The sequence below is a fragment of the Pongo pygmaeus genome, chromosome 4, assembly GCF_028885625.2.
Source record: "Pongo pygmaeus isolate AG05252 chromosome 4, NHGRI_mPonPyg2-v2.0_pri, whole genome shotgun sequence".
Lineage (NCBI taxonomy): Eukaryota > Metazoa > Chordata > Mammalia > Primates > Hominidae > Pongo > Pongo pygmaeus.
Window position 1 is genome coordinate 20,048,905 of NC_072377.2, and position 25,968 is coordinate 20,074,872.

General features: G+C 35.7%; 1 protein-coding gene across 3 annotated transcripts in view; it reads right to left on the reverse strand.

Moving 5' to 3' along the window:
- CDH18 (cadherin 18) overlaps positions 1 to 25,968 on the reverse strand; it is a 525,645-nt gene that overhangs the window by 242,973 nt on the left and 256,704 nt on the right. For 2 of the 3 annotated variants that reach the window (XM_054488979.1, XM_054488981.1), the window contains one exon: positions 5,997 to 6,116. In XM_054488979.1, coding sequence (XP_054344954.1) covers positions 5,997 to 6,116 — 120 coding nt within the window. The remainder of the gene's footprint in view (positions 1 to 5,996; positions 6,117 to 25,968) is intronic. The other variant, XM_054488980.1, reaches the window with a different exon arrangement.

The following is a 25,968-nucleotide window of genomic DNA, read 5'->3' on the forward strand; positions in this document are numbered from 1 at the left end:
TTGAAAACCTTGTTTTCAATTACATCCTATGAAATTCATTGAGGTCTTCAACTGAGTTCATTTTTATAGCTGATTGAATTCTGTTACAAAATTTTAAGAAAAGGTCATCTTGAAGAATCACAGTTATTGCCCATCAAGAGCTCCGCATTAGTGACTGTTGTTTCAGAAAGAGCATGGCAGTTTACCTCATCTAGAGACACTATTCTGAGTCAAGACTGTCAATTCTGAAGACAAAAGGTTGGTTATTTTACTGTCTAACTTTTATCTCCTTATAGATCATCATTCACAATTTTCTAATGGTATATTTCTCTTATTTATCATGTTTGTAAAAGATTTCTAGAAAATGTTTGGAAGGAATTTAATCGCATTTAAGTTCATAACGTATCTTATCTTTTTAAAATTTATATAACTTTCTGCTAAAAAATTCTTTCAAACAAAATAATCATTTTTTACTACTTCAGATAAGACTATTTCAAATTCTCATAATCATTCAAAATGTAGTAATTTTGGAAATTCTTGTCAATCTCTTTTTTTCTTTTTTTTTTTTTTTTTTTGAGATGGAGTCTCTCACTCTGCCACCGAGGCTGGCGTGCAGTTGCGCGATCTTGGCTCACTGCAACCTCTGCCTCCTGGGTTCAAGCAATTCTCTCTGGCTCAGCCTCCTGAGTAGTGGGGATTACAGGCACGCACTACTATGCCTGACTAATTTTTGTACTTTTCAGTGGAGACAGGATTTCACCATGTTGGCCAGGCTAGTCTTGAACTCCTGACCTGACATGATCCGTTCACCTTGGTCTCCCAAAGTGCTAGGATTACAGGCATGAGCCACTGCTCCTGGCCTCTTGTCAATTTTAAAGAAGGAGACAAGATAACTTGAGTCCTATATTTTTCCAAGGACTGGGCTAAGAGCATTGCCCTCATTCTCCCATGGGATTTAGGCATTATTACCATTCTAAGTTTATACACATGGAAACAGAAGCAAAAAACTTAAGTAATTTGATTAATTTATCAAGCAGCTAAGTAGTATTCTAGGATTTGAACACAAAGCATCCCCAACTTCTTTTGCAATAAACCTTAGTATTTCAGAAAAATATTTACAATTTATGCTATATTTATATTACATTGAACTATAATGTGACTCCAAATAGTATATTAATCTTTGGTAGAAAGGCCAAGTAAGCAGTTTCTTCATTATATTTATAATAATGCCATGTCAAAATAAATAATAATCTGACTGTGTCTTTGAAACTGATAGTCATTATTAGGTGTAGGGAATTTTACTTGATGCTAAGTGTTCTGTCCCTGTGAGATAGATGTTATTAATGCAAAAGAATCTGACTGACAAAATATTTGAAGTTCAATGTCTACTCCTTTTTAATATCATGTAACACAAAAAATTAAAATACCTAAATGCATTAGGAGTGTTGATAAAAGAATATGTGGTATGCGCTTTGTATATAAATAAAGATAGCCTGTCTGATCTTACTATTTTTAAGTACCTGACAATTAAATGTAGAATGTATCAATGTAAATGTTTTCAGCCGCTATATTTTATAAATAAATATTCTTACATTAAGATATGTAAAGACTGTATGAAAAATGATACATGAGTTTAAAACATAAACACGCAAATATGAAAATAAAAAAATGGCTTAGTAGTATCTACTGGGCATGTGAAAAAAACCCACTATGAGAATCATTTATACAAATGTATGAACTCCATTACTGACTTTCAATGATTCATACATTTCATGTTAATTATAGTCAAAAGAGCTGATATTGACTACTATAAACAATTGTAAGGGAGGCTTAACTAGGATTTTGTAAAACAGTATACTCCTTTATTTTTCCTGATATCAGCTTTTAATTTAGGTTTTCAGGCTTCCTGAAGATTCAATATACTTGTATGAAATAGACACAGGCATGACTTAAATTATATGCACTAACAAAAATAATATTAAGTAGTTCATAAGTTGTTAACTATGAAACAGCAATCAGAGAATCATCAAATGGCCATGAAAGTAATGAGCATTAAGAGATTTTCATGTCCAGTTAAAAACTACACACTGGTCTTCCATTCTGTAATGAAATGGAAAGTTTCCATTTTGTTTCTAAGGCCCTGGAATGATACCTGGTAGATTTCCGGTTCTGTCTCCAACCTATGTTATGGTAACTAGTTCTTTTGTGTAGGAGTTTGATCATTCAGCTTTTGTAGTCACCACCTGACAAAAATTTTGTGGTTTCTGAAGAGGCATAGAAACCTTGAAATATTGATTTATTTTTAACTCAGTTTACACTATATTAACTGAAGTAAGACTGAGATTTGAGTTGTGCTAATAAACAACCATCATCCCAGATTTCTCTTGAATTTCATTTTCTGATAACTCAAAATGACTTTCTCTCTCAGTGGCCTTCCTCAAAATGCATTGCTTAGGTTTAGCTGTTTCCTTAGATAGTAAAATGTTTTCTTTAATAACTGTAAAAAATGTTTTCTTCCTATGAATCTAGCCGGAAATAGCATATGTATTTTATATTTTATCATCGTAGGCCCCTGTACCTTTTAAATGGTAGTTAATGTTAAACCATCATTTTTTAATGCACATTCGTCCTTTGTTGGTACACACTGAACACAAATCATAAAATAATTACCTTAACAAAAGTCATTAAAAACAATAAATTTTTTTCACAAGATGTTTCACCATACTGATAAGATTTCAGTGTAAAAAAATTCAGATATTATTAATTTAATTCTGTATCACATAGTAACTCAACAGCCACACAATTCATTTTCTGGATACAGCTACTCAGAGATGGTTTATAAAATAGGAAGCCAAGGTCTCTGGAAGAGCACAATGGTTAATAAAATGCATCTTTCATGGAAACAAGGCAAGCGAAACACTGATTTTAGTCATAAGCACTCACAATCCACATTTTGAGGGGTCAAAAGTTATGTTTTATTATGATTGGTCTTCAATGAAAATAATTGGAAACATGCTGAGATGGAGTCATACTAATTAGGGGAATGGAATTAAGTGATACTATTAATATACACCATTATAAGTGACTACTATTTCCATGCTTCTTATATAACATGCCATCCAACGTAACTGATTCTTTGATTTTCAGTATGTTTGTATTTTATTCCATTCACTTTTCTGCACAATTTCAACTAAATTCATTAGTTCTGAGGATGTTTAACAGCATCGTAATTGGGTTTTTAAGCACAAATTGCCAAATTTGTTGTTTGTGAAGACTAATGAACATTTTATTTTATACCCCACTTAGCACTTTCTACTGATAACTGTCTAACTCTCTAAGACACTTGCATATTTAAAAGATCTTTAAAAACACTTTTGTTCCTTAATGACCTAGTAGGACAGACATCCATAGGTTCCCATGATGCATTAGCCAGTATAATACTGACATTAACACATATCAAAGTGGAGGCATGTACTTTATTCAATATATTAAAGCTCTGAAGAAAGGAACAAAGAAATGCAAGAGCAAAGAAAATTTTGTAGAGTAGCATTTGAATAGCAGCCTATTTACACTTGAGATAAACTTATTTTTGTTGTTTAATAAGGTACTCACTTAAACTATAATATATGTACATAAATGAATGCACATTGTATTTACATATTATGTTACTGATATATTTGCTTCCCCCAAATCACAAACTACAGCAGTCCAACACTATTAGAGCTTTGGTCTCAGGGACCTAATTTATCCATCCAAGTGCCTACACATACGTGTATTTACTCACACAACATATGCAAACATTCACATTCAGACACATGAACACACAAAATTGATGTTTGTTAACCAATTGCATGCATAAAAAGTGTAAAATAACTTTTTAAAAAAATTTTATACAGGCTGTTTATATCACAGCAATATTCTATTAGGTAACTGTAACATTATTTATAAATAAATGTTTGGCTTTGTATGGTACCATTAATGGACTAATGTCATATATTTGTGTGCATATGTCTTTATGCATGTATGCCTTTGTGACATGTGCATGCATGTGTGTTAGTATAATTCTAAAAAAAGGCAGTTGAAACAGTATTCCTGTTACTTTCCTCTAGGGAGATGTGTATTTTAAGGTAGGATTTATATTTATATTTGAAGCAAATATTATTATTGGGAAAATAGAACAAAATGTGAAATATCACCATTAAAGAATGATGAGCTTTTCAACTAATTCTAAGCTCTTCTAATGAATAATAATGTGTAATCATAAATATGTACATTTTTGTGCCACCACTTAGATTACTAGATTAATAAGCATGTTTTCCTAAATATTAAGTGATACCTTGGAACCAACAGAACCTGCAGGTCTCATATTCATTTTAAGTTGCATTATGTTATTTATTTTATTATATCCCAATATCTATTTTTCACTTTAACTACATATTACAATCTATTCTATAATTATAATGTATATAAGGATATTTATATATATTCATGTGTATATTCTTCATTTCTATATCTATATATGTCCTATGTTGTTTTCTTTTTAAGGTAAAAGAAAGAGAGAAAGAAAGAAAAGTAAGAGAGAGAGAGAAAGAAGGAAAGAAAGAGAAAGAAAGAGAAAGAAAGAAAGAAAGAATTAAGCAAGAGAAAGAAAGAAAGAGTTAAGCAAGTATGTCTGAGATCCATTCATGCCAGTGTATTTCCATGTTGGAGCACTCCAGGAAAAGAAAGAAGGCAAGTGACCCAATCAAATCCTCTTGTAAACATGATAATGACAAAACTCTTGGTAAACAGTCTAGTGGTATTAGCTAGAGAGAAAGTGCTTATCTGTACCATGTTTTTAGTTGGATGTGCCTCACATAACACATTGGTAAACAAATCTATAATCTGTAGACTTATGGAACAAGGTTCCCTGAAAAATGGGTTATATGCTATATAGTTATAGAAGTATAAAGAGATATTTATGATTAAAAAATAGCTCCTTTTTGTATTAGTTATGTGGCTATGCCATTTACTTGGAGATGCCAGATGTTGATCTGATTCAGAATGCATCTCATGCTCAAGAAGGATGTATGGTGCTGCTGGAACATCCTAGATCTCTCTCTACTTCATCCATCTCATAAATATGTACATCCTTAAAATTTTAGAAAAACTTGAGATTTGTTACCAAACACTTGTCTAAATTAAAAATGAGTTTTACTCAGCCAAATTTTTAGCAACAAATTGATTGTCAATGGGGACATGTGATTTTTTTATGGTTTTTGGATTATGCTGCTGTAGCAAATCCTGTAATACATTATTAAGCAGCCTTCATTACCATTTTGGCCTGATATGACAGGATATAATTGATGTGATATAATGTCATATGTTATGATTGACATAATATGTTTTGGCCAGTAAAAAATAAAAGGAGAGCAGAATTTATATTTTTTCCTAAAAAATGTTTATGTCTTTGACATCATTTTAATTCTTTTTTGGTAACACAATATTTGAGGGCTGAATAATCTACTCATTAGAAAAAATTGCCAACCCAAGAAATAGAAATCCCCCAGTACAGTACAATTTTATATATATCTGTGTATGTATACCTAACAATTTATGTGACAAGCAAAATCAATGTAGGAAAATTTCAAAGAACTATTTACCCTCTTCAGCAAAGAATTAAAACTAATATACAAGCGGAGCAAATAATACATTTGAAAATCTCATTCAATGTTTGTAATATGCCATATTTGTTTTAAACAGAGATTATTTATTTAAGTATTACAGAAATACTGAAGGATAAGTAACCTTTTCTTGCATGGGTATAAATAATGGATTATCAATATAATAGGGAAAGCATAATATATGTACATTAATTTATTTTCAATTATTACATGGTTTTAGAAAAAGTGAGGATATGTTTAAAATATGGTAAAATCACACTATCTGATGGAAAAGAGCATATGGAAATAAAAACCATTGCTTTGCAACTTACTGTAGCAAACGCTTGCATGCGAGTTATGTGTAAACGCACTAACCTGTTTTAGGGTCGACAGAGAAGTAGGGTTGTCCCTGGAGAATGCTGTAAACCACCCGAGCGCTGTTTCCATAGGTAGGGTCATCTGCATCAGTAGCTGTCACCTGTAGAACAGAGGTACCTGTGCATTCAGGAAAACAAATTTTAGTGTGTGATGGCATTTAGCATATGATTAATTTGAACACAGAAAATGGGTATGCTGAAATAGCTATGGAGATCAGTACTGGTTGTGTCCTAGTAAATTGAATTAAATTTATGTATAAAACATATTACTTGCTTTCTTTCCCTGCCAACAACTGTAATGAAAGAGAGTCTAAAATATAATATTGGTCTCAGACCTTTTAACATGGCTCTTTATGTGTTGGTAACATTGTGAATGATGGTCTCTTTTGATTTTCATTAAAAAAGCAATAAAATATAACCAAGGTTTGGTTGGCTTGCACTCATATATCAAATTGCTACTAATTTTGCAGTTAAATCAGAGGTATGATAAAGCTGTATATAGCATGTTTCATGACTGTTCTGAAAACTGGAGGTGGAATGATTTGTGATTAAGTTGGGAAGGTGGGTGAGTTGATATTAAATTATCAATGACATCACAACACTCCATTCAAGTCATTTTCTGTCTTACATATTCTTTTTATTTATTACCTGCATAATTAATGAGTCACATAACTGGTCTCCTTTTTTTGTTTGTTTGTTTGAGACATGAGATGGAGTCTTGCTCTGTCATTCAGCCTGGAGTGCAGTGGCACAATCTTGGCTCACTGCAACCTCTGCCTCCCAGATTCAAGCAATTCTCCTGCCTCAGCTTCCTGAGTAGCTAGGACTACAGGCACCCTCCACCATGCCCAGACAATTTTCGTATTTTTAGTAGAGACAGGGTTTTGCCATGTTGGCCAGGTTGGTCTTGAACTCCTGATCTCTGGTGATCCGCCCCCCTCAGCCTCTGAAAGTGCTAGAATTAAAGGCGTGAGCCACTGCGCACAGCCAACTGGTCTACTGAATTCAAATCTCATTCCTTTAGTGTCTTGTACACAGTGCCAACATTGCACTGGATTTTTTAAAATGAAAATGAATTGTAAATTCATTTATAACATTTAAAATACTGTATTTTGAGGTAATAAAATTATTGAATTAGTATGCTCATATCTTTGTGCTTACTTTTTAAAACACAATTTGCATAATTAGATATACCTATATATTATTTCAATTGTTTCTAAATGAAAACTTAATCTAAGTATAACATGACAACCATATATTAAGGGATATACAACTTCATTGCAGAATTAGTGGGTAAGAATGCTCATCTGAGAATTCACATCTATTCATAAAATGTACCTGATGAATCATCTAATGGTGCATACTTGATATTTTATTCCACATCACTAGAAAAATTCCACCTATTAATTTGGGTTATCTATCAAGTAAAAATATTTTTACAATCAATTGATCTTGTATGGAATTTTGTATTCATTTTGGTATTTGAATATGGAAGCACTGACAATTAATAGTTTTTTATTTTAGTAATTATGTCAATGATTCAGGACCTAATGTCTGTTCAACTAGAAAATTTGTACTTCTAGGCCTGGGCATGGTGGCTCGTGCCTGTAATCCCAGCACTTTGGGAGGCTGAGGCTGGGGGAATCACCTGAGGTCAGGAGTTTGAGATCAGCCTGGCAAACATGGTGAAACCGTGCCTCTACTAAAAATACAAAAATTAGCTGGGCATGGCAGCACATGCCTGTAATCCCAGCTACTTGGGAGGCTGAGACAGGAGAATTGCTTGAACCCGGGAGGTGGAGGCTGCAGTGAGCTGAGATTGTGCCATTGTACTCCAGCCTCTTCAACAAGAGCGAAACTCCATCTCAAAAAAAAAAAAAAAAAAGAAAATTTGTACTTCTGTGTTGAACTTCAGACACAACTTTAGGGAAAGCTTGTTCTGTGTCTTCAAGGGATCCTAGAAAATAGAATTAATATGCCAAGTTCACCTAACAATCCTTATTAGCATATCATAAATATGTATAATACATTAAGGATTCTGGCCCCTAAATAGTATTTTAACAGTGAGACTCTAAGAAGAAATATGACTTGCAATTATCCATCCTTAGAGGATGAGAGCTGTGTTATGTCTAAAAGAGATTTCAAATTACAGACCAATAAAATAGCATGGTGACAGTAACTGCTGTTTAGAATGCTGAGAAACTGGGTCACTCATACACTGTGGATAGAAGTGTGATTGTTTGGCAATTTCTTATATAACTAAACACACTTTTACCCAATAAATAGAATAGGGCATTTCATTTTTTTTATTTTTTTATTTTTATTTTATTATTATTATTTTTTGAGACAGAGTTTTGCTCATGTTGCCCAGGCTGGAGTACAATGGCTCAATCTCGGCTGATTGCAACCTCCACCTCCCAGGTTCAAGCGATTCTCCTGTCTCAGCCTCCTGCGTAGCTGGGATTACAGGCACCAGCCACCACACCCAGCTAATTTGTTCTATTTGTAGTAGAGATGGGGTTTCACCATGTTGGCCAGTCTGTGAACTCCTGACCTCAGGTGATTCATCTGCCTCAGCCTACCAAAGTGCTGGGATTACAGGTGTGAGCCACTGTGCCCAGCCCTAGCATTTTAACAAATAAATAAAAACTGATGTTCACAGAAAAACCTGCTTACAAATACTCATAGTAGCATTGTTTATGATAGCCCCACACTGGAAACCATCCTGATGTCCTTCAATGACAGACTTGTTAAACGAACTGGTACATTCATACTATGAAATATTACTCAACAATAAAAATGAATAGACTATGGGTACATAAAATCTTCAGGGAATCTTCTATGTATGAATCTTCAGGGAATCAACTAAACGAAAATTAAGTAAATCCCAAAAGGTTGTATACTATGATTCCATTTATATAGCATTTTTGAAATGAAAAAAATTTAGAAATGAATAACAAGTTATTATTTTCTGGAGATTTAGGGAGACAGACTAGAGCAAGGAAGTTTAGTATAGCAGGGATGCATAACGGATCCTTATATATTGGAGCTGTTCAATATTTTGATTATGGTAACTGATGCATAAATAGGCACAGCTGATAAAATTCTATAGAACTGAGCACACTCATACACACAGACATACACACGCACACAAATTTATACAAGTAAATCTAGGGAAACCTAATGACAATCAGTAGATCGTACATTTCAATAACTTGGTTATGATATTGCTTTATAGTTTTGCATGATGTTACCATTGTGAAAAAAAAATTTGCAAAATATTACCACTACATGCGAATCTACAATGGTCTCAAAATTACAAGTATTAAAGACAAAGATGTGTTCTTGCCTTTGTGCACTCCATTCTTAGAGAGGTAGTTTGGGTTTGTGTGTCCTGTGAGTTTTCTCAATATACCACTAACCTTTCTGGCTTGATTAAATCGATTCCCACCACAAACTGTCCTGAGCTGGTCACATATAGACTGTCTCTTCCACTATAAAGTATAATAATTTATTAACATAACATATTAAGGACTTTTTTTTTTTGAGACGGAGTCTCCTTCTGTCGCCCAGGCTGGAGTGCAGTGGCACGATCTCGGCTCACTGCAAGCTCTGTCTCCCAGGTTCATGCTGTTCTCCTGCCTCAGCCTCCTGAGTAGCTGGGACTACAGGCGCCCACCACCACGCCCGGCTAATTTTTTGTATTTTTAGTAGAGACGGTTTCACCGTGTTAGCCTGGATGGTCTCGATCTCCTGACCTCGTGATCTGCCCACCTCGGCCTCCCAAAGTGCTGGGATTACAGGCGTGAGCCACTGCACCCGGCCCATATTAGGGACTTTTTATGTGATGGCACAACACTTGATCCATAACCAATATTCAACCCTCCAGCTTATTCAGAGAATATCACTAGGTAGGCATCTACAACTAAAAGTTGGTTTTGAAGACATTTTCACTGGTACCTCACTGAAAAAAATAAAATAAAACAAAATCTGTTGTTAGGTACCCAGATTAGACTTTAAATGTGCAGCAAGCTTAAAATATGGCTAAAAATGATATAAAATTATTTCAATTAAAGCTTTCTTTGAAGGCCAGGCACAGTGGCTCACGCCTGTAATCCCAGCAATTTGGGAGGCCGAGGTGGGTGGATCACCTGAGGTTGGTGGTTTGAGACCAGCCTGACCAACATGGAGAAATCTCATCTCTACTAAAAATACAAAATTAGCTGGGTGTGGTGGCGCATGCCTGTAATCCCAGCTACTTGGGAGTCTGAGGCAGGAGAATCGCTTGAACCCGGGAGGCAGAGATTGTGGTGAGCTGAGATCACACCACTGAACTCCGACTTGGGCAACAACAGTGAAACTCCGTCTCAACAACAACAACAACAACCAAAATCTTTCTTTGATCTGATAAGAGGAGTGTTAACAGTTCTAGGCACATAGAGATTACTGGGACTCGGGAAAGGGAAAACGACAGAAAACAGTAGAATAACGACCATTAAAAAACTAGGCTTATAAACTCCTCAGGTTTTAAAATTAGCTCTGGCCCTGAAATAGCAATTTAAGCCTAAATAGTTTTTAATGTCTAAATAGCAGTCCCTGGGCAACCATTTCATGGAAAAAGCTCAGAAGTACAAACAGTGCAAGATCATTCCTCATTTGCTGTAATAGGCTAAATTGCCACATGAAAGAAGGAGAGTTGCTCTGTTTAGCTTGGGGTGTCTATAAAAGTCCAGCCTTGTTAAGTGAGAGTTGAGATACACGAAGGCAGTGACAAGTTGAATAAGGAAAAACAAGAAAAGGAGATGAAAAAGGAAGAAGGGTAGCATGGTGATACTGACTAAGTGATTGTTTAAAGTAACAAACGAAAGTTAGTAGAGCAGACAAGAAAATATATATAGTAACTCTCTGCCCTGATCCAAAAAAGAATGGTCATTAACAGCTACATACATTTCTGCACAGGAAGTCTCACACAATTCTCTTTGTGTGTGAAGCAAAGAGCAACAAATCGCCTCGTGTACTATGTGTACTGTACTTCGGTAGTGCCTGAAGGCATCAGCGTACCACTTTGAGTACACAGATTGCTGGTTGAAGGGAGCACACACACACATGAACAGCAGAGCCCAACTAAATGCCAACCCATCAGAGAACAGAACGGGGTGGACATAAATAGCAGGGATGGAAAAGAAATCTCTTGCCCTACTGTTCAAGGATCTTGTACTAGGTAGGACTGGAAAGAAAGCTTAAGGCTGAAAGAAAAATATATTCGTATCTTAAATTCTTGTTTATTTGAAATCTAGATGGAAAAATTATAAGACTTGGTATTTTCAGTAATTCTTTATATGAGACAAAAGTGAGTGCTTTTATTAACGCTATAGGCTAAATGTTCATGTGTCCCTCAAATTCATATGTTGAAATCCTAACTTCTAATGTGATGGTATTTGAGGGTAGGGTTTTTGCAAATACCTTGTGAGAGCAGATCCCTCTTTATTAAGAGATTAGTAAGTTTATTAAGAAGGCCCCAAAGAGCTTCCTCATTCCTTCTGCCATATGATGACACAGCAAGAAGATGGCCTTCTGTGAACCAGAAAGTGTGTCATCATCATGGAATCTTCTTGCACCTTGATGTTGGACCTCCCATCCTTCAGAACTGTGACAAATAAATGTTGTTTAAGCCACCTAGACTATGGCTTTCTGTTATGTGAGCCCAAATAAACTAAGACAATCAATTAATCAATAAACAAAAAGTAAATGAATAAGTAAACTAATCAAGGTATATGTCATGGGTTAAATCATATCCTCCAAAATTGATATGTTGAAGTCCTAATCCCCAGTACCTCAGAATGTGACCTTCTTTAGAAATAGTACTTTTTAAATGAAATTAGTTAAGAGAAGATCATGTCAGAGTAGTGCGGGCCTCTAATCTACATTGACTGGCATCCTTTTAAAATGAACAATGTGGAGAAAGGTACATATACACAGGCATAACATCATGTGAAGATGAATGTAAATATCAGGGCGATGTGTCTACAAGCCAAAAACACCAAAGATGGTCAGCTAACCACTAGATGCTGTGGGAGAGCTGTGAAACAGGTCCCTTCTCTGTTCAGAGAGAACAAACTGCTGACACCTTGTTCTCAGACTTCTAGCTTCCAGACTGTAAGATAATACATTTCTGTTGTGTCAGCCACCCAGTCTGTGGCACTTTTGTAGGGCAACTCTAGCAAATGAATATGGTGTGCTAGAGTTTCAGTGGGAAAAATTGACATTTATTCTCATAATTTATAGTTGCTTTTTAATCTGGGCAAAACTATGACGTTACAAGTCAAGAAAAAAATATGTGTAATTGTGTATTATGTTTGAAACCAGATACATCATAAGAGAGATAAAATGAAAAGTCATTGTTACAAGTAGATTACAGTAAATAAAGATGAATATCTAATATTTTTGAACATCAGGCGCTTCTAATGATCTGCCTGCTGATATTTTTAAAGTTAGTTAATGCATTATATTGGGCACTTTAATAAAGAATTTTATCACTCGTTAAAATTTCAAGTGAAACAGATTATCAGTATTTATATCTCTATGTCTGAGCAATTCCTCTATTTACACTGTGTGCCCAAATTTTCTGCATAGTAGAAAAGAAAAAAAATCATTACCCTCTACAGTGCTAGACTTCAAAATGGAAATATATAATGTCTAAAATTCCATTCTTCCACCAGAATATTAAAACAGGAATCTAATTTTCTCTGGGAATTATTATATAGATTTGATGAATAGATATTAAACCAACAGTTCCTCTCCCTAGATAATTGGTTTCTTAATTAAAGAAAAATCTTTCAAAAGTGCTTTAGAAGCATTCTTAAATTTCGAAACTGTTTCCCTTAAAAAATATAATCACAAAAATATTGTATTTCAAGTTTCATTGGTTTTTGGTATACAATATTTTCATGTTAAATACTTCCTACGGTACACAGTTAGCTGTTCCCATGCTGAGGATTAGTTTCTCTCAGCTGATGTTTTATACAAATCTGAGAAAGATTTAAGTACATGAGAATGCTTTCAAGATATCTTTTCTACAATAAAACTTAAGTCTTATTTTCTTTAGGGATTGCCCTGTGTCATTCTCATTCTTTTCATTTGTTTTTTGGTACTACTGCTTTATAAATAGCACGTATTTTGCAAAGATGCATATCAATGAGAAGCAGAAAGAGTAGACTTCCTGGTAAGTTTCTAAAGACGAATTTGAAATATTTAATAAGGCATTTTTATACCAAGCAAATATTCTCTGAGACTGCAAATTGTTATGCATGACTTGTCAGGGTTAACAGCTCTGTTAAAATCTCAAGAGCTTCTATGTTGAATAAGAACTTTGAGTAAAAATAAACTGGAGATTTACGAAGGCTCAGAGTACCTCTCTGAAGGAATCTCTCAGGGCTTAATTCTCAGAAGATTTTCCCAGGAAATGTGAAAAAGAAATAGTCGTCAAGATACAACTTAAATTTCATTCTATACAGGAGAACTGTAATTTCACCAACAGACCAATAACACTGCATTCTAGTCATTGTGTAATTTAATAAAGTCTTGAGTATTAACTCAAGTCATTGAATTGAAAAGAAAAAAACATTTCTGCAAGTACACATATGAAACATCTGGGCTGAGTACCAAAACAAAATTCACTATTTTGTGTACTAACTATAAAGCCACAGCAATTGTTAATTTCTGTGCACTTTCAATAGGATCTTATTTATGGCACTAACTAATGTGAAATTTCACATTCACATGTACAATTTGTATTCTGTTCCATAAATGGAAAAAATAATAATCAGGGAAATAATATGTATTAAGTGCCAATGATGTGGAAACCCTCTGTTATAAGCCATTGAATTTAATAAAATAATTAAGTTAACAATAATCTATTGAGAAAATGACATTTAATACTGTTTTACCCATAGAGAAGTTGAAGTTCAAAGAAGTTGTATAGTTGACAATTAGAGAAGGCAGAATTGAAGTCCAGCCCTATCTATTTTGATATGTAGCAGTCTTTCTCATATACACTATTACTTGACCCAGTCAAGATCTGCTGAATCTTGTTTAATAGTTACAATATTTTCTGCCTTTTTGCTTTGTGTGGTCCTTGTTGGAGTATAAGGACAGTCCAGATGCATCTACTTGGGCAGAAGAAGCTTTCTATCACATTTCCCATAGTGAAAGGCCCAGGCGGTAAGTCCATTTTGTCAAATAAGAGTATGTGGCAGAATACTTAGAAGGGAGTAATATCCAGGTACTAACAACACTGTTGTGCTCTTCTGCAGCCTTGTGGAATGCTCATAATTCTCTTCATAGTTGTACAGAGTAAATGGCTGTAGTGAAAATTGACTGGACTGATCGTATGCCCACTAGTCTTACATATCTTACAAGTATATTTGCATATTATCTCAAATTGATTTCCTACCCTGTCCTGCTCTGCTCTGCTTGCAGAAACTTAATACCTGTCACTGACATTGACACGCTTTCCTTACCAACAGAATAAGGGGAAGTTATAGATGGAAACTGAAAAACAAGAATAAGTCAATCTCTCTGTCTCTGCCTTTCTGTCTCTCTCTCCCACCTTCTTTCTGCTTTGGATGATGTCTCTGGCTAAGATTACAGTACTGCAGTGGTTCCAGCTCCCTTTCAGCTGCCCCCTACCATAGTCCATTCTATAAGATCCAGGTTCTGGGCTTAGGTAATACTACTCCTCTCAGCCTTAAGGGAGTCATACTGCTGCAGTGATTGTTTCATAGGATACTATTTGACTTTTCAGTCCCTCCATTTTTGTAACTTGTTCTCAATTTTCTCTATTTGTCTAAGTGCCAGTTGATTTGTTTTTCTGCTGGAACTTTGATTGACACAGAAGGTATTAACAGATTTCTCCCCATTGCTCCTTTATCCATTTTGAAAGTAATGACTACACACTACCAAACATAAAGGTTAGGTTCTATATTTGATGCTAATATAGTGAGTACAAGTTGAGTATCTCTTATGTTTGGGACCAACGTTTCAGATTTCAGATTCTTTTCAGTTTCAAGTATTTGCTTATACATAATGAGATACTTTGGGGATGGGACCGAAGTTTAAATATGAAATTCATTTAAATTTCATACGCATCTTATTTCTATGGACTGAAAGTAAGTTATGTTTTTAATAATTTTGTGAATGAAACAATATTTGTGTACATTAAACCATCAGAAAGCACTATCTCAGCCACCTACGTGGACAATCTGTGGTTGTTTGGCATCACCACTATTTCTACTCTGAATTTATATTGCTACTGATAAACAATCATTTTCACACAGAAGTACTAAATGGTAAAAAAAAAAAAAAAAAAAGAAAGAAAGCATGCAATTAATGCAGTGAAAAAGTAATGCATTTGTAGTAGCTAAGTAAAAGAACAGCATCACCAGAATACATATATTAGCCATTAAACAATAAACTAAAATGTTACTGTCTACTGTATATTTTTTTTAGGAGAGAATAAACATCAGAAGCAATTGAGGGAACAGGAAGTGGTTCCTCTGGAGATGAGGAGGCTTTCTGCTGGATGGCTATTTAAAATTTTCTCTCTAGAGTCACTTGCCTTATTAGCAATGGCTTACATCTTTGATTTTATAGATGGACAAGATTTTTTGTTCTGTTACAATTGCACACTAGTCTAGTCCTACAATGAACCTATCACATATGTTCATCATATAGGCACTTTTCCTCAGTGTTAAAAAATGTCATCTTCAGCCAGGTGCAGTGGCTCACGCCTGTAATCCCAGCACTTTGGGAGGCCAAGACGGGCGGATCACGAGGTCAGGAGATCGAGACCATCCTGGCTAACATGGTGAAACCCCATCTCTACTAAAAATTAAACAAAAATTAGCCGGGTGTGGTGATGGGCACCTGTAGTCCCAGCTACTCGGGAGGCTGAGGCAGGAGAATGGCGTGAACCTGGGAGGCGGAGCTTGCAGTGAACCGAGATCGCGCCACTGCACTCCAGCCTGGGTGACGCAGCAAGACTCCGTCTCAACAACAACAACAACAACAACAACAACAAAATGTCATCTTCATCATCACGTGAGCATTCAGACAGTTTTGGACTTTGGAGCATTTTGAATTTCAGATTTTGGAATCAGGGATACTCAATCTGTTGCAGATTCTCATTTTAAAACAAGAATCTGGATGCCTTTGCATTCAAAAACTTGAATTACTCAGCATATTAGAACCTGACAAATACATATATACAGAGAGAGAATGTTTAAGAACTCAAATAATTGTCGAACTAGTCTATCAATTATCTCTCTAATGTGTGATATGTTTTAGAAATGGTTTCTTGAGATAAGCTTCCATTTTACTTAATGAAGTTGAAAGTAATGGTTTCAGCATCAAGAATTAATGCATGAGCCTGCATGGTGGCTCACACTTGCAATCCCAGCACGCTGGGAGGCTGAGGCTGGTGGATTGCTTAAGATCAGTAGTTTAAGACCAGCCTGGACAACATGGCAAAACCCTGTTTCTACAAAACACACAAAAATTAGCCAGACCTGGGAGTGCACACCTGTAGTTCTAGCTACTCAGGAGGCTGAGGTAGGATAGTCAATTGACCATCACAGGACAAGGCTGCAGTGAGCCCTGATTGTGCCACTGCACTCCAGCCTGGGTAACAGAGTGAGACCTTGCCTCAAAAAATTAAAAAATAAATTAACGCATTTTTTAAAACTATGAGAAAGGCCTAGTGCCTTCCTATAATTTAAAAAAAATTATAGGCTCATACCTATAATCACAGAACTGTGGGAGGCCAAGTTGAGCTCAGGAGTTTGAGCCCAGGTATTCAAGACCAGCCTGGGCAACATAGAGATACCTAGTTTCTACAAAAAAAAAAAGGTTTTAAAATAAAAAATTATACAGATGTGGTGGCACACACCTGTAGTCCCAGTTAATCAGAAGGCTGAGGCAGGAGGGTCTTGAGCCCAGGAGTTCAAGGTTGCAGCGGGCTATGATCATGCCACTGCACTCCAGTCTACGTGACAGAGTGAGACCCTGTCTCAAAAAAATAAATAAATAAATAAAATAAATTGTGACACAGCTATATCATCAAAATCAAGCATTTCTTGTTTAGCCTTTATAGTAATGAAGCCCATAAGGTATCTTTATGAAGGACTCCTTAATCCTGAACACCCATGGGAATATCTGCTTCCTTAAACAGTTCTCTCTCTTGTAAAGTTTAATTGCTCCCATCTAAGATTTAATTTGTTTCACCAGGGTGAAACAGCTTGGGACACAATATTGTTTTCAGAATGATTAGTATATTTCATCTTTTATATCAGTTATCTTCGGCACTAGATTCTTTCCTTTTAACTCTTCTTTGTGTGAGGAGTTAATATTTGATCCATGCATACTTAACCTTGTAAAACTTGTTTCTTCTCACCTACAGGCTGTCAAACTTTAAATGGTCACACAACTGGAGCCTCTGATGATAGCTTCCTTTTACCAAGAACCCTCAGATAGGCCTCTGAGGGAAATCTGAGTTCCGGTTTCCCAAAACAGCATCCCCTGTCAGCAGGGAGTAGCTAATATCAGTCATGATCCCTATTCTAACAGCAGTTAGACGCACCTCTTCAGAGGAGGAAACGACACAGGCAGGAGGCAGAGAAATCCTAAGCATACCAGGGGCGGGTATGCCATGAAACCTCATCTTCAAGCTAAAGACAGTTCAAAGCCTGAAGACCAAGCTACAAGTCAAATTCACAGACCAGATTGAGAACCTGTCTTCCTCTTTGTGGTGCTTTCCTTTGATTGAGCTTCACCCTTCACCTATTTTACATATACCTACCCTTTCCTACTTGTTTTTACACTGTTCCCACCTTTGACTGGTGCCTTTGTTTTAACCTTTTTCCAAACTCTTGAATGGATCAGTACATACTTCTTTATCCTATGCCTATAAAAACTGCAGACTCAGCCACACAGAGAGATGACCTGACTTCAGGAGAGACAACTCAACTCTCCCATCTCTTCTCCACTGAGAGCTGTTTGGTCACTCAATAAAATTCTCTGCCTTCACTACCTTTCAACTATCAGTATGACCTCATTCTTCTTGGATGTGGGACAAGAGCTTAAGACCCACCAAATGAGGGTGCCCAGAAAGTCTATAACACTGGCCCTCTGACCTTGCCGATGGAGGGCAGCTGCCTCGTATGACAGAAGCAGCAGCGGGTCCAAGCCAGTCCCGGAGCCATGCCAGTCCTGGAGTTGTGGGCAATAGCAGGGTAAAAGGCTGACTGAGCTGCTAACATGCCTCTTTCCACTGGACAGCAGACAGCTAATTAGCATACTGTAACATCCGCTCTGGGGCTTGGGTGTCTCAGGCATCACTGCCTGGGCATCATCAAATTCCCTTCAGGGTGACACACCTGATCTGACTGCAGCTTCACACAGAACTTGCTCATGTGTTGATGCTCAAAGCAGTTGGCCAGACCCCACACTTGCTCGCTTACATGCTCCCTCCTTCCAGGGGCTGAGCCCAGTGGGCTGAGTAGGTGGGGTGTTCCCTGCTGCAGGTCCAGCAAATGGGGCAAGAAAAGTCCTGTGCCAACTTTATGCTGTTCTTGTTTAATGAATGCAACAAAATTTCACAGTGTTCTCTGCAATGAATCATTATTCTGTTTGTTCATTTTAATCCTTGTCTTTTATCTTGTTGCTTTATTTCCAAAAAAAATGAAAGAAAAAAAAGCAGCTGGTTGATTGAAAGAGAAATAGCACATTATCATTTAAAAACTCAGTTATGTTTTCCCCTTTCAATTGGAATGCTACCTCTTAGTAAGTGTGGCTGGAATGCATTGATATTCTTTCCAAGCTTGTTGAATACTCTTCTGTTTCCAAAGCAGGAGTAACTGCATCAGAAGAGGGGGACTTGTGATATTTGTCTATTGATAAGACTGTTTTCTTTTATTTTGTTTTTGTCCCCCTGTGGTATGGACGTTTTGGTTTACTGGAAGTTAATTTCTGCTTAATTCTTGTGTCACAATATTCCTTTTTTGAGCCATCCTCAGAAAAATTCACCAAAGGCCTTATGGTAGAATAAAAATATTTTTTCTTGGATTGCACAGAAGAGATTTAAAAAAATCTCTTCTTTATTTTGAAAGCTTCAATTTAATAAGTTGTCCAGGTGTCTTGTATTTACAAGGACTTTCTTGGACAAGATAATGTTCTCCTTTAATGTTTAGGGCTATACATTTGATCTATCTCCCCGTGCTGCCCACCCCCTGCCCATTAATCCAATTTCAATGTCTTCAGTGCTCTAGGAATTTTTGGAATCTCTTATCCACTGTTGGTACCCTATCTTATTATTGTGGTTTCTTTTTGAAATATTTATGGTTTCTTTTTGGAATATGGTCTCTGACATGTCAAGGGGTAACATATCAGAAAGATATATCTAAGGGTAAGTTATATTGCAATAACAAACAAACCCTAAATCTTAGAGTCTTTAAGCAATAAAAGTTGATTTCTCACTCACATACTCTGAAATGTGGTTGGGCTGGTGTGGCTTTGTTGCAAGCTGTCCTCCCTCGGAGGCAAATGCTGCTGAGTCACTACCCTCCATAACACAGGTGAGTGTTTGCAAAGCATCTAACCAGGTAAATAAAAGTATAGACAGTAGAATATTATTGGCTCACCACATTATATAAATGTATATTTAAGACAGAAAATTAAACATGGTGGAACAGAGTTCATGAAACGTCGCTTGGAATCACTAAGTTCTTTATGTCGCTGTCAACTGGTCTCAGTGGTTGCTTTAATCACATGGAATCTGATTCCAAGTGTATTTTTAGTTATAAAGCAGTCGCAACATAAGTGCTGCTCTTATATCTCTTTGCTGAAAAGACAATAGGGAACCACTCCCATTCAATCTCTTTTTGTTAAATGTATTGATGATACTGGATTTTTTTTTTTTTTTTGAGACGGAGTCTCGCTCTGTTACCCAGGCTGGACTGCAGTGGCGTGATCTCCGCTCACTGCAAGCTCCGCCTCCTGGGTTCACACCATTCTCCTGCCTCAGCCTCCCAAGTAGCTGGGACCACAGGTGCCCACCACCACGCCCAACTAATTTTTTGTATTTTTAGTAGAGATGGGATTTCACCGTGTTATTACCCAGGATGGTCTCGACCTCCTGACCTCGTGATCCTCCCAACTCGGCCTCCCAAAGTGCTGGGATTACAAGTGTGAGCTACCGCGTCCGGCCGATATTGGATATTTTAAGTTAGAGAAGTCACACCTATACTTTGTAAGAAAAATAAATACAAGTCCAGTGCTATTTCTCTTAATGAAAGCAACCTGAATAGTGTCTTGCATGCCTTTCTATAACTCTATCTCTGCTCATTCAAAGGGCTATAATATCGTTTTATGCATATATACATACACTAAACAAAACACTGTGCATTTTTACCCCACCCAATAATTTTTCATGGATATCTACATGACAGTTATGTAAAAGATTATTTTTTTGAAAATTCAGGTAATTTAATTGAAGGAAAGAATTAAAAGAATTTTAGAAATAATCAGATGAGACATTTATGATTTGAGTATGTATGACAACTACGAAAATTAAATCAACAATTTCAGTTGGTATCTCTGAATAAAGCACTTGAAATACTGGACCAGGACATTTTTATTAAGATACAACACAAGAATTCAAAATCCGCTAATAAGGAACACTTGAACGTAACAATTAAAATTTTGTTCAGTGTGGGAAACATTGTAAAACCCTGACTCTAATAAAAATACAACAATTAGCCAGGCATGGCAGTACACGCCTTTAGGTGGGAGGCTGAGGTGGGAGGATCACTTGAGCCTGAGAGATCAAGGCTGCAGTGAGCCATAATCGTGCCACTGCACTCTAGCTAGCCTGGGGAACAGAGAGAGACATTGCCTCAAAAAAATAAAAAAATTATAGATAGCTTCACATGTGGGGGAGACATGACACAGAAGAATCACTACAGAGTAATATTCTAGTAAATTATTGATCTTGAAAGATAAAGAATGATATCTTCTTTTATAATATATATTCTTATATAATTAAAATAACAGATGTTTAATAGAATTTCTGTAGCTATCTTACATTCCACATGGCTTATTGTTGCATATTTAGATTTTTCTAGTTTTTGTGTGTGTGTTTGTTTTCTACAGTACATAATAAATTACCACAAACATTGCGTATAACAAAAGCCATCACATTTGCTTCTATGTGTGGGGGTGCTTGTTTCTTGGTATCTACATGGACTGTTGTGATAAACTTAGAGAGTAGTACCCCCTTTATGAAAGGTCACAACTTCCACAATATTCCATGGTGTTTCTGTGTGGCACAGCAGCAGAAGATTTAAATTGGCCATTTAGCTTGTACAGGACAATAATATCCAAACTGGATTTCAAAGTTTTCTCCTTGCCAGAGTATGAGTACAAGAAAATTTCTCTATATACTAAAATAGGAAGTGAAATTGGCTGAGAGAGACTCAGAGGATTTCAAGAAGATGTGCAATTACAACAGAGAGAATGAATTCATGATGATCAAGGACTATCACTGAAAACCAGTGGGAACACAGAAGTCTGGTAGAAAGCAGTAGGGACCCGTGATGGCACTGCCAGTCCTCTTCCACACTGGGCCTTCTCTCTCCGTGATGTGCCCTCACCTTCTACCTTCACAGTGTTTTTTTCTCTATCCAATTGCTGTGTCTCCCCTCTATCCTGACCATCGTGCATTCACTCTCTATCTGATCATGGTGAATTTTCTCTACACCCAATCACTGTGCATTCATTCTATACCCAATTGCTGTATCTTCTCACTATATCTGATGCTGTACTTTCTCTCTAAACCTGATCATTTTGTCTTCTGTCTATACCTGACCATTGCATCTTCCAGCTATACCTGATTGCAATGTTTATATCTGACTGCTGTGCCATTTTCACTCTATGCCTGGTCACTATGCCTTGACTCTAAACCTGGTCATTTTGTATGTGTGTGTTTTTTTCAGATTACTTGGTGCCTTCACTCTATATCTAATCACTGGGCCTACTCCACATCCCTGACATTGAGCTTTCACTCTGTGCCTGATCACTGAACATTCACTGAACACCCGACTCCTAGGAAATGGACAAAACTATCCAAAATTATGCCCCCCCCCAAAAAAATTATCCAAACAGAATTAGAAATCAGGTTCAATTAAAAGTGAGGGGGATTATCACATATCCTGATTGTTTAAATAAAATAAAATTTCAGTATATGTCCTAATACAGTAATTTCAGCGTTTGCTTAAAATCTTTTTCAACTTATAAAATGATACAAACAATTTTAATTTGTATGCTTTGATTAAAAGACAGGGACAACAACGTCGAATGATTAATATTTTTAGTGATATCTGAATAATGACAAGTGTCAATTTTGAGATTTTTTGCTTTATTCTATTTCCTCAGTAAGAAAGAAACAACATAAATTATTATTATGACCTATATATGTGACATTCCAGTCAATTTATGTAATTAATAAGAATGATTCTAATGAGAAAATCGACTCATGAATGGATATGATAAATATAGGAAAAATGTCACATTTAAGAATAGTCCTCAGTCTCTGTGAAAATGTATATAATTTGGGTTTACTCATTCTATACATATTTTATTTATTACCTATTTAGTTTTAGACACTTTGTTAGGTGCACATGATACTGAGATTTCTAAAATATATTTTTAAGGGACCTACAGACCACTATAATATCAGGTGATTTCAAAGTAATTTATAATTAAAGGTGGGAGGTGCTAAAATAATAAGCCAAGGTTGCTCTAAGATCAATTGTAGTAAATATTTTGTTGTTTATTTTCTTTAAAAAAGACATTCTCTACTTTAGAGAAGTGCTACATTCCAAAGCCAAATTATACACCTCAATGATCCATTGATCACTGTAATAATTTCACTTATTATATTTTTTAGAATTACCTATGCATAACCTGCTTCTTTAAACTGCCAAGAATCTCCAACTGGTTTGTTTTGTGTTTCAGTTTTCTACATTGAGGCCTATACACATGAAAGTCATTCTTTTGCTATCATATTTTTTAACACATGATGTACCAATTAAATCTGTATGAATGTGGCCCAATTTATCCAGAAAAATATGTATTTTCTCTTACGAATTGACCAGTTTTATCAGGGAATTCCACGTCTGGCCTACATTCATAAAAAGTAAGTGATGATAAGAGGGTAACCGCGTACTCTGGGGCCTACCAATGAGCAGAGGGTGGGAAGAGGAGAGGATCAGGAAAAATAACTAATGGTTACTAGGTTTAATACCTGGGTGATGAAATAATCTATACAACAAACCCCACGACACATGTTTACCTATGTGTCACATAGGTATATGCACATCCTGTACATATACCATTGAACTTAAAATATGTTTAAAAAAAGTAAATGGAAAGACTGAGGAATCACTTGAAGAGTAAAATGCAACCTAGTAAATCACATCAATCAATCATTGAATAAAAGTTAAAAACTCCGTTGGTTTATTGGGCCTTTTTTAAATTTACAACAACAAATTTAAAGATATGTAAAAAAAATAAAAAGAATCTTTACCCAATGAAACAGATATTGGAACAATTATGTTCCAAAAATTAAGAGCCAATATTTCTACAAAATCTTTCCTCTAGATGTAATTGTAGGTGGAAAAGGTCGTCATGTACTTGTTCAATAAATATTTACAGAATATCTTGCTTCAAGTGAGGCGATACAATAACAGAATGCAGCAAAAGTGGAAAAACAGAACTTCTGAGCCTCCTCTCTAAAACCCTTAATATTTTTGCTCTTATCCTCTTCAACTACCGCCCTAAGAATGCACACGAAGCAGGTCCCTAACTGGAGGATGAGATACCATGGATCAGAGACAAGCCACCCAGCTGAGACCCCAGAAAAACCAGCTGATAACCAGCATCCGCCACTGCATGTGAGGGAGGCACCTGCGCTGCTCGAGCTCCTAGATGACTACAGCACAATGTATGACCCTAGCGGAAGAGCAGCCTGGCCCACCAAATTATGAGCAAATAAAACAATATTGTCTGTGGCTACTAAATTGTGGGTGGGTTGGTTTGTACAAAACAAGCTAACTTACACAGAAGAATAGTTATGCAAATAAAGAAGAAAATTATGAAACTTGCAAAATTTTGTCTACTTTCTGGTTTGTCAGTTGTCCAATGTGTCTCTTCATGAATACGACAATGTTCCATGTAGAATTAGAGTGCTGGCTGTACTTTATTGAAATGATCCCATTCTGAACATCATGCCCCAGGGTAATGATTTTTAAATGGCTACTAGAATCTTGGCAGATGTCCAGGGTGAACATCCCAAGATATTTGGGCAGAACTAAATCAGCGCTCCAACAAGAAGCACAATAAAGTCAGCACAGCTGGTGTCTCTTCTTGTTGCTCTGCAGCAAGAAACACAGCTGCAAATGGAACAGCCTGGGGCCTTAGAGATTGGAGGTGAAAAAAAAAGACATGAAGAAGATTAGAGATGTTTCAATACATTTCCAAGAAAAAGGAACTTTGCAGTTAAACAGTCTCCTTTTTGTAGCCGCAAAAATACGTTTGTTATATTGAACCTAAAGTTTATTAAATGTATACTTATAATTCTGTTAAAATACAATATTTTATTCTCTCTCATACATTAAAAATTACTATTTCTATAACCTGTCACTACCTGTTAAATGCTTTTAAATGGTATTTAATGATAGGTATACTTTACTAATACACAGAAGAGTTAAAAATTTATACATTTTCATACAGAAATATTTATTTGAAAAAGAAAGTAGTAAAGTTTATGTTCTGCCAAATTACATTGTGATCTGTTATATGATTTTTTTGAAACAACTTCTAGATTTAAAACATTTTTTAAAAAAATAATGACTGCAATAGAAACAAATTTAAGTTAATACAATTATAGAAACTCCCGATTCTAGGTGAAAGCAAGACTATAATTGCAGAAATTTGAGAATGTCTCCATAAAAAGAGAAGAGACAAAATTATTCTTGTTTTAAATAAAAGAGATATGATACACACAATTAAGACAAACACCTTTACCAGCTTTTTATTGCTAATTTTATGTCTGTATTATTGCTAAATTTCTTAGTCAGTTATGATGTGCTTTTCATGTGAAAAGTGTAATACCGTTTACAAATACAATTTTATTCATCTTAATTTCTAAAAACTTTCACTTGATGACTGACTGGAAAACCAGGTATCATTTCATCTCATGGTCATTTTCATCTTTGCATCGTGATAAACACATTAACTCATTATCTCATATTTTAACTGTCAGTTCTGAAGACTATACAAATGAGACATGTAATGTAACTATAGAGAAAGATATTGAAGAAGTAATTCCATAAAATAATTGATAGAAGGTGGTAAAGATCAAGACTGACATGATAATGTACTGCATATCACAAAAAAAGGAAAATTTAAAATCTCAAATTTGCATTGATCAAATATGTACATCTATTATGGATTAATCCAGGTTACATTTGCCCTCAATAATATTATAATTATAATGCCATTCTGTTCACATGTTTACTCTTGAAATTAATTATTTAGATAAATATATATAGTGTATGTGTATATATATACTTATCCATATGTATACATGTAAATATACATCTATATATACATCTATATGTATATGTCATCTATGTATCTATGTATATATGTCATATATGCATATATACACACATACATATATACGTGTATATATACATGACACACACACACACACACACACACACACACACACACACACACACATATATGACATGCAGTACCTTACTAGGAACCAAACATAATTCAAGGGGTCTTCTAAATGCAGGCTATACAATACACAATTTTTTTTTTTAATGAGAGCCATCATGGCTCCCAAG